Consider the following 10,144-nt stretch of genomic DNA (forward strand, 5'->3'; position numbering starts at 1 on the left):
TCACCCATAGCCAGCAAGACCAGTGGTCAGGGATGATGGGGAGCTGTAGTCCAGAAAGAAAGCAGAGACATCACCTTGCTGTCAAAGGTCCGTATAGTTAAAGCTATGGTTTCTCCAGTAGTAATGTATGGAAGTGAAAGCTGGACCATAAAGGCTGATCGCCGAAGAATTGATGCTTTTGAATTATGGTGCTGGAGGAGACTCTTGAGAGTCTCATGGACTGGAAGAAGATCAAACCTCTCCATTCTGAAGGAAATCAGCCCTGAGTGCTCACTGGAAGGACAGATCTTGAAGCTGAGGCTCCAATACTTTGGCCACCACATGAGAAGAGAAGACTCCCTGGAAAAGACCCTGATGCTGGGAAAGATGGAGGGCACAAGGAGAAGGGAACGACATAGGGCGAGATGGTTGGACAGTGTTCTCGAAGCCAGCAGCATGAATTTGACCAAACTGCGGGAGGCAGTGGAAGACAGGAGTGCCTGGCGTGCTCTGGTCCATGGGGTAACGAAGAGTCGGAAACGACTAAACGACTAAACAAGTCCGAAAACAGCTGGAGACCAAAGGTTGGCAAACACTGGTTTAAGGCATGTTAGTGTTACCCGACTAAATGATTAAACAACAACAAAAACAACAACAAGTGTTACACACAGTAGCTGAGGAGCAACAAACTAAACAAATTAGCCACACACACAGCTTTAAAATTTAATTTTGTTCTGATGTGTTGCCTTTTCTTCATTTTTTAAGAAAAAGTGGCATTAGCAGGTTAAAGGTAAAGGTAATATAATCAAAACAATTACCGTACTTGACTTGCAAGGAAGTTGTGTTCCTGTTTAGTCTTCCACATTCCCCATAATAATGTTCATTATTACCATCAAGTGAGATGAGGCACCAGAACTGAGAATCGTAGAGTTTGAAGGGACCACAAGGAGGCTGAACTAGGTGACCCTCGTAGTCCTTTTCAGTTCTACATTTTTTTTTTATTTAATAATTTTCAACAAATTTAATACAGTTCTTTTTTATGATTTTCAATTTTATACATTTCATTAATTGTATAATCATTTTAACATTTCAAAACTTGACTTCCTTCCCCCTTTCTGTGGTTTCTTTAAATTTATTTTAAATATTTTCTGCATATCCAAATTAACTTAATTTAGTCATCTACTTTAAATGCATACTTTTTTAAATCTGCAAGTTACTACAATAATCCTGCCCATGTTCTTATCTGTTTGCATCTCATTTGTAAATATTCAGTAAACCATTTCCATTCTTTTATAAAACATTTGTTATCTTGATTTCTTATTTTTCCAGTAAGTTTCGCCATTTCTGCATATTTACTAAGTTGTTGTATCCATTCAAAATAATATTGATTCCATCTTGAAAGAAAATTACAAAAACTATTAGGAAATGATTTGTGAGGGCCCCCCCTAGATTTCAACTGCCTAGGGGCCTCCACAGGGTTTAATCCAGCATTGCGCCCTCACCAGAAAATCCTAGAAAGGCAATTAAAAGGTGTCAACGAAAATGTGTACAACCAAATCACTGAAATGCTCAAACTCTTAACATATCTGTGTTCGCCCGTCTAAATGTTTCATGCAAGTGTCAGATTTCCTGTTAGTGTAACTTTTGCATCGCTCTCTCACCAGTTTACAAAAACTTAGATTTTAGTTACAGTATTTCGTTTTTCCTTTCCTTTTGTGTATGTTACCTAGATTGTTGCAAGCTGCACACGGTTACGCAATTAAGTAATCAATATCCCCACCCCACCCCCTTCTTTAAAGCAAGGCCATGTCTGAATGTTTTCCTCCCTGCAAGCTCAGCAGAAAAGGCCAATTGGCTGGAGAGCGCGAGCCAGGAGGCAGCTGCGGAGCCGAAGGGGCAGCGCCGAGGAAGGTCTCCGCCGCGTCCGCCCACTGGGGGCGTTGCTGGGCGGGCTGGCTCCGCGTCGCGCTTTCGCTTCGCCCTGCTGGACGATTCCTGGAAGGCGGCGGCGAAAGGGCGGACGCGGCTGGCGCGAGTATGGCACGTTGGCTGAGCCGGGACCCCGTGGACATAGAGGTACGGCCGTGTCCTCGTGCAGGGGGGCGGCAGAGGAGGGCGCGCCAGGAGCCCTGTGGCGTCTGGAAACCGGGAAGAAGAAACTTGGGACCCCCCCAAGGAGCCTCTGCTGCAGTCGCCAAGCATTGCAAGGTGTCCGGAGTCCTTGGTGGCCGCAGGCTTGACTTGTGCGCTCGAGGGATATGTGGGCCTCTGGGCATGTGCAGAGTGGGGTCCCCCCCCCCCCCGTGGCTGGTTATCAAGAGCGACAGGGGCTCCCCGCTTGTAAACACACTGGAGCCATTCCACATGTGTGCGCGCGGGGGAGGGGGGCGTGTGCGTAATGAAGGAGATTAAGTTCTGACTATCCCCTGTGCCAAGGAACCTTTGCCAAAAGTGGACAGGTATCCGTAGGCAAGACCACAATGCAGTGGCCAAGCTACCCAGGCTGCAGAAGCGAGTGACTAGCCTGTGTCCCTTTTCCCCCTCCGCCAAATGTTGCTGAACTACAAATCCCATCATCCTTTGCCATTGGTCATGCTGGACGAGGCTGATGGGAGCTGCAGTTCAACAACTCTGGGAGACCCACGGGTTTGTCACTCCTGCTTTTCCCAAGGGAAGGAAACCTCCGTTCTCCAAGCTGAGTGGTTCAGGCAATGTAATTTGGCCTGTATTTCTTGCCTATCGCTGTCTAGCCACCTGTGACTGCACAGGATAGTCTTTGGCAGACCAATATTTTCTGGTTTCTCATCCTCTTCTGGATACATATAGCCTCATCTGGAGGTCAAAATGAAGAGATTCCGGAGAATCTTTTGATGCTTATGTCAGCAAATCCAAATAGTGCTCTTCTGTCCCATCTACCTATTTCTCAATATATTTCTAAATAAAATTTCACCAGCAGTGCAGTAAGCATCCTTTAAAAAAAAAAAAAAAGTAAGGGTGCTTCTGGAGTGTTGCTGTTTCGGGATGAGAGTCAATCACATACTGGCAAATTTTATTTGTTTTTATTTAATCTGTTATATACCGCCCTTCAAAATCTCTCGGTGGTTCACAGAATAAAATATTATATAGAAACACAAGTAAATTAAAACAGTGAAACAATACCCTCCTTTCCCACAGGGACATATTAAAAGGCTGCAGAATATTAATCAGCCAAAGGCCTGGTTGTGCAACGACAGCTGATTTGATGCTCTTGAATAAAAAAACTCTGCTTCCTGCTACCCCTTAAAAATCAGAATTTTTTGATGAAAAAAGTGATGGCAACATGCAATTGAAAGAGTGGGATAACAATTGCTTGAGGTAGTATTGTCCAGCCTTTCCAAAACAAATCGGAACAAATGCTCAGTTTTATTTATTTAAACCATTTCTATACAGTGGTACCTCAGGTTAAGTACTTAATTCATTCCCGAGGTCCGTTCTTAACCTGAAACTGTTCTTAACCTGAAGCACCACTTTAGCTAATGGGGCCTCCTGCTGCCACCGCACCGCCGGAGCACAATTTCTGTTCTTATCCTGAAGCAAAGTTCTTAACCTGAAGTACTGTTTCTGGGTTAGCAGAGTCTGTAACCTGAAGCGTATGTAACCCGAGGTACCACTGTACTGTGATGTGTGTGTGTGTGGTACAAAAAAACTAAAGTAAACAAGCAACTGAACAACATATAACAAATATATAAAAACACACAGTTGCACATAAAAATGTTACATCAATTCAAATTTCCAAAATAAGCAATATACACCCTTTTCGATACACCTCCCCTTTCAGCCTCCTGGCTCTCATACAAGGCTTCACATATCCACCTTGGTTGTCACCCAGGGCTCAAATAAACTCACAGTTCACCCACAAATAAATTGTTGTGGTCATCTAACCTGCCTGTAAACCTCATGCAAACAAATTGGGCGAATGCTCAGTTAACAGGTCATCTGGAAGTGACACAAGTCACATGTTGTTCAATGGGACTTATTTCAATTTAGACTGAGGCCTGAATTGGCAACTGGCTGCCTTTTTAAGGGACCCCAAGAGCTGAATCCAGAGTACTGCAATCAACATTCCCATTAAGTGGATTAATACTGGATGGAATTGTATAAGACAGAATCTGTCACTCTCTTCCTGACTGCTTCTCCCCTAAATCAATCTGCTCAGGAGTAAGTGCTGGGTGTGCCAGTTTCCCATAATGCAGGGGCAGAATTTTTTAATTTATTATTGAGTCAAGTAGTTGGGGAAATAGCATACCACTGGTGCCTGGAGCCAAAGCCAAAAGTGGGCAGTGCCCAAAGTGGGCAGTGTCTAGCATGTCACCCAAGGGTGCTTCCAATCTCTTTATAGGTGGAATATGTGATACGTGCTGGGAACACTGCATTTGAGAAGTGAGACACATGACATCCATCTTGAATTAGTAAAGCTTTTAACTCTCACAGACTAAATACAGAACATTGAAGGGGAAGGTCTGGAATGTTCCCTGGGATGATTGTCACGTGAAAAGTTCCTTTCAGACTATCCCAGAGCAGGGGATTAATCATTTATTTCCATGTTTATTTTAAAAGGCCAACATAACATCTCTAGGGATGCCAACCTCCTCAGTCCTTTCCCCTCTAGTTTTTGATTTATCATTGGTGGTGTATTGTGAAAATTATACTGTTGCGCAGTAGAATTTCTCCACGCTTGCTTTGTTATGCAAGGGCTAAAGACTGCTGTTTGCAACAATTAGTTGCATTGGTGTTTCCTATGATAAACACGACAGACACAGTCCATCTGAAATCCTTGGGGATTTGTTCTGAAGAACCTAGATTGCCTGTGGTCCCTAGTGTATGTGTCTGCCGCATATCTAGAACCATGCTTTTGACTTCAATACTTGCTGCATTATGTGGCTGCAGCCAATCTGGTCATTATATAAAGTAGGGATAGGGAACCTTTGGCCCTCTAGATGATGTTGGATCTCTCACCACCTCTCATAATTAGGGTTGTAACCCAATAACATTTGTAGGGACAAAGGCTCCAAACCCTGATATAAAATGTGAAGCAGCCCAGGACATAGCCCCCCCCCCCCCATTCTTAAAACTGGATCTTCTACAGTGGTGTGTCAGGAGTTAAAAAATGCTTCTGAAGTTGCTATCTCCTGCCCTAGTGAGCTCAAATTGCCCATTAAGTTCTTAAACTTTTGTGTATATCTCCTTCAATTGAGGAAGTGCCAAGGACTGCTGATATCCATATCTTTTCCTTCCCCAAATTTGAGGCTCCCACCAACACTTCCAACATGGCTGGCTTGCCATAGACACTTTCATTTCATTTCACTTCTAATTTGTATACAGTCGTACCTCGGAAGTCGAAACGTTCGACTTCCAAAGCACAGCTTCTGATTGGCTGCAGCAAGCTCCTGCAGCCAATCAGAAGATGCGGACACACCGTCAGAAGTTCGCTTTCCAAAAGAACGTTCGAAAACTGGAACACTCACTTCCGGTTTTCAGTCGTTCGGCAGTTGCAACGTACAAGTTCCAGGGCATTGGAGAACCGAGGTATGACTGTACCGCCTTTCTATATTACTATACACAAGGTGGTTTATAAGCTGAAGAAACCATTTGGCCCATTTGGGCCAGAGACCTTGGATATAACCTGGAATATGACAGATGGGTAAAACTTTGGATGAGAGGTATGAAGTTCACAGCATGTGCTGCTCTCCGAGAAAATATGGAGAAAATGATGTATCGTTGGTACATCACCCCGGCAAGACTGGGGAAGATGTACGAAACCGGAAACAGCACATGCTGGAGATGCAAAACCAAAGAAGGGAATTTTTTCCACATGTGGTGGACGTGTGACGAGGTGAAAAGATTCTGGGGACAAATTTATGATGAGTTAAAGAAAATACTGAAATACACTTTCCCCAAAAAACCGGAAGCTTTCCTCTTAGGTATGATTGGGGAGGAGATCAAAAATGAAGACCAAACATTCTTTCAATACGCAACGGTGGCGGCCAGGATTTTAATAGCGCAAAACTGGAAAACCTCTAACACCCCCACCGTCAGAGAATGGCAAATGAGACTATTTGAATATATAGAGCTTGCGAGAATGACACAAAGAATTAGGCATCAAAAAAATGTAAGGCTAAAGAACGATTGGAATAAATTTTTAAGTTATATTGAAGTTAATTTGGGAATTACTAAAATCACAGTGGACGGAATCTAATACCTGCGATGTATAGAGTTAACACAACACAACTGCAGAATGATTATAAGATTACCTAACCTAAACCGAGATGGAAGGAGGTCAAATGTCTGTAAGTTTGTCTGTTTTATGTTGATATGTGTTATTCCGATTTTCTCTTTTTGTTTCTTTTTCTTTTCTTTCTTGCTTTTTTATTTCTATCTTTTAATTGTTTGTGCGTTTTTTGCTTTTCGATATAGTTTTCAAGAACTCAATAAAAAGAATTTTTTAAAAAAATATAAGCTGAAGAAACAACAAAATAGACAACAAAGATCACACATGTAATAACAATCTGATCCAATACAACAAAGTCACAATAACTTTAAAATTGACAACTAGTATGAAATAACGTTATATTCAATAATCCATTAGAATATAATAGTAAACAGTAAAATTAAATATCAGCAAATAATAAACAGTTTACATTTGTCAATTACAATAAAGAATTACTACTCAATAAAAATAACAGCAAGTCACAATGCATAAAAATCCCAAACATACAAAGCCATATAAAAGGATCAAATTGGGAAACAAGGACACACAACTTATAACATACTTCTTAAAAAATATCCCCGAACTCCTCTCTTCCCAGCTGCTTCTGCTGTTCTCCAAGTAATGGTTTAGGAAGGGCTCCTAGGCCTGGAGGGTGGGGCAAGGCAGGTTGAAAAAGTCGTAGGCTGATGACTAGCACAAAGTCTCTCCTTACTTTGGAATCGTCATCATCGATTTTATTGCATTAGCCATGTGACCATAGCATAATATACATAGAAATAACAACATAAAATGGGGGTGGGGAGATAAAAGTGGATGTCGTCCTGGGCGGATACTTTGAAAAAATGGGGATAACAAAAGTAACGGGGGATTTAAAACATCGAGTGACTGAGGGTACAAAAACAGGTTCGATTGTGCGGCGTATCGACTACATCTGTGGTATTAAAGAAGAAGTTGGTGCCGCTTTCCTCTTCATCACACTAAGCAGGAAATTAGCTGTCATCTCGGTAATCCAACAGTCAGAATCCTGCAGAAGAAGGGACACTATCCAAGGCTGGATTGGGAGATGAAGCTTGTTCACGAGAGGAGTTAGAAACCGAGATCTTTCATCTGTCCAGTTGGGACAGAAGAGCATTACATGTTCCATAGTCTCCAGAGCCGTGTCATTGCAGGTGCATGTTCTATTTGCGATGGAAACTCTGGAGTAACGACCCGACAGAACTGCTGTAGGAAAACAGTTGAGACGGGCACAGGTAAAGGCCCTTCGCTTGGCCTCCGAAGGAATTGTGAAGCAGTATAGAGGGATCCCTTCAGGGGGTGGAATAGCTAGGGCTAAGCCTGAACACGGCCCTCTTGCATGGGAAGCTGTGTTAGAGAAGTCAAGTTGCTGTAGCTTCTTTTTGATTGGAGGTAGGGCCGCCGGGCTAATACACTCTAAGTTAAAAACAGTTTTACGGTTCAGATTGAGAAGAGAGCGGAATTTGAGATTAATTGTAGTTTTCCAAGGAGAATTATGAATATCTCTTAAAATCAGATTGGAGAAACCACCTCTAATTCGAGCATCCGATGCTAGTAGGTGGGAGCTATAGGAAATGACTCGACTCCATGCTTGTTTTACAATTGAGGGCTGGGCGAACTCAAGTCGTATTACTTTGGAATCCTGAGGTGGTAGTTGCGGGGGGTGGGGGGGTGGTCTTCTGCACCTCCCTGTGCTACTCAGTGTATGGATTTTACAATGCAATCATTTGTGTATCTTCTTAGAAATAATCCCCACTGAGTTCAGTGCTCTTTACGGGTGGCGCTGTGGGTTAAACCACAGATCCTAGGGCTTGCCGATCAGAAGGTCGGCAGTTTGAATCCCCGTGACAGGGTGAGCTCCTGTTGCTCGGTCCCTGCTCCTGCCCACCTAGCAGTTTGAAAGCATGTCAAAGTGCAAGTAGATAAATAGGTACCGCTCCGGCGGGAAGGTAAACAGCATTTCCGTGCGCTGCTCTGGTTCGCCAGAAGTGGCTTAGTCCTGCTGGCCACATGACCCGGAAGCTGTACGCTTGCTCCCTCGGCTAGTAAAGCGAGATGAGCGCCGCAACCCCAGAGTCGGCCACGGCTGGACCTAATGGTCAGGGATCCCTTTACCTTTACTATGTGTGATTAAGATTGCAGGCTTTGCTAGTGTTCTCAACTGGCTAGGAGTAAAAATGGGTTGACCACATGTCTGTTGTCCTCAGACTAGCATTTTATTCATCAATATTGGCCTGTGTCAACAGGACTTTGCTTAGGCAAGTTACTGGAAAATATAGGACAGAGCAAGATAGCAAAATGTCACACTGGTCTAGCATCTCCACCCCCACCCCATGCCTGGGACCAGTGAGATTTGTGTGGGAAGCTTACAAGCAGAGTATAAAAACAGCAACAACACCCTAAAGACATGCAGTTTGAAAATAAAAGCTGTTAAGCCTCACAGCTATCCACACATTGTTGAATCCTAATAGCAGAATATGCCGCGCTTCTGAATGCTTAAGTTTGGGTTTTGAATCTCAAGACAGAATTACGTAATTGTAGGAGGTAATTTCTGCACAGACTTGTACCCACCAGGTGTTCAGGCAGAGAACTTCCTCCAAACTTGAGGAAGTGTTGTTTCCTTTATTTCAGGCTCCTGAGATGTCCCAGCTTAATAATATTGTGTGTAGCATAACTAATTTTTGTGGACTTCTCATTGGCAAGGCTAATATGACACATGGTTCAGGGGGATGGTATTGGTCCATGGTGGATATTTTGAGTGGGCATAGGAGAGGAACTGGTTTCTTAGATATCTCCTGTTGTGAGGTGCAGAGCTTTTACAGATCAACCCCTGAAGGCTATAACAAGTCAGCACGGACTCTGGTTACAAGTCAGCCATATCAAAATGTTTTTGTAATGTTCTGTGCCCGTTGAACAGTCTTGAAGGACAGCTTCAATGCTCGGCAGTGGACAGCTGTAAATAAGCATACATCTAAATTAATTAGCACATGAAGATGAGCAATGGCCATTTTTTTTACCCTCTGGAGATAATGGCTGTCTTAAATTTAGTTCATTAGGCTCACAGCTGGTGATACGATTAGAGTGCTGTGATCTTTTAATCTTAGCAATCTTCTAGCATTTCCCCATTTTTGACACACAGCTTTCACTGTATCACTTTAAAAAGACAACACTCCCACAAGCATTAACTGTGGCTATAAAATACTTGATTGTAGTAGGGCAGGTGTCTGGTCAGCGTGCCAGAAGATCAGAAATGAAGTGGACAGTTTAACTTTTGCCTTTCGAGTCACTTTTTTTTTAAAGAATTCCTTCTTTGAAAGTTATCACTCAATAACAGATGGTGACATCTTCCTTTAGATCATACCCAGAATTAATATTTAACCACTAATGGCTTTTTGGTGTGTGTGGCTTTCTGTTCAAGGGGGGTCAATGGATCTTTGCACATGCATGAAATATTGCAATCCTAAACATGTAGGAGCAAACTCAATTGATGCTGGTGGTAGTTTAGTTCTGTTTGAAGGAAGTATTTAAGGTCGCTACCTAAGTGAAGTAAAAACACAGAATTTTATTTTATTTATTTATTGTTGTTGCTTAGTTGTGTCTGACTCTTCGTGACCCCATGGACCAGAGCATGCCAGGCACTCCTGTCTTCCACTGCCTCCCGCAGTTTGGTCAAACTCATGCTGGTAGCTTCGAGAACACTATCCAACCATCTTGTCCTCTGCTGTCCCCTTCTCTTTGTGCCCTCAATCTTTCCCAACATCAGGGTGTTTTCCAGGGAGTCTTCTCTTCTCATGAGGTGGCTAAAGTATTGGAGCCTCAGCTTCAGGATCTGTTCTTCCAGGGTTGATTTCCTTCAGAATGGATACGTTTGATCTTCTTGCAGTCCGTGCGACTCTCAAGAGT

At 43.0% G+C, this 10,144-nt stretch overlaps 1 protein-coding gene across 5 annotated transcripts in view; it reads left to right on the forward strand.

Moving 5' to 3' along the window:
- Positions 1-1,798: 1,798 nt before the first annotated feature.
- DPYD (dihydropyrimidine dehydrogenase) overlaps positions 1,799-10,144 on the forward strand; it is a 495,490-nt gene continuing 487,144 nt past the window's right edge. For 2 of the 5 annotated variants that reach the window (XM_083743286.1, XM_083743287.1), the window contains exon 1: positions 1,836-2,055. In XM_083743286.1, the coding sequence (XP_083599412.1) occupies positions 2,017-2,055 (39 nt within the window). In that variant the 5' untranslated portion in view covers positions 1,836-2,016. Of the gene's footprint in view, positions 2,056-10,144 lie in introns of all 5 variants that reach the window. The other 3 variants (XM_083743291.1, XM_083743290.1, XM_083743288.1) reach the window with 3 other exon arrangements.

The sequence above is a fragment of the Podarcis gaigeae genome (genome assembly GCF_964106915.1).
Source record: "Podarcis gaigeae genome assembly, chromosome: 6".
Lineage (NCBI taxonomy): Eukaryota > Metazoa > Chordata > Lepidosauria > Squamata > Lacertidae > Podarcis > Podarcis gaigeae.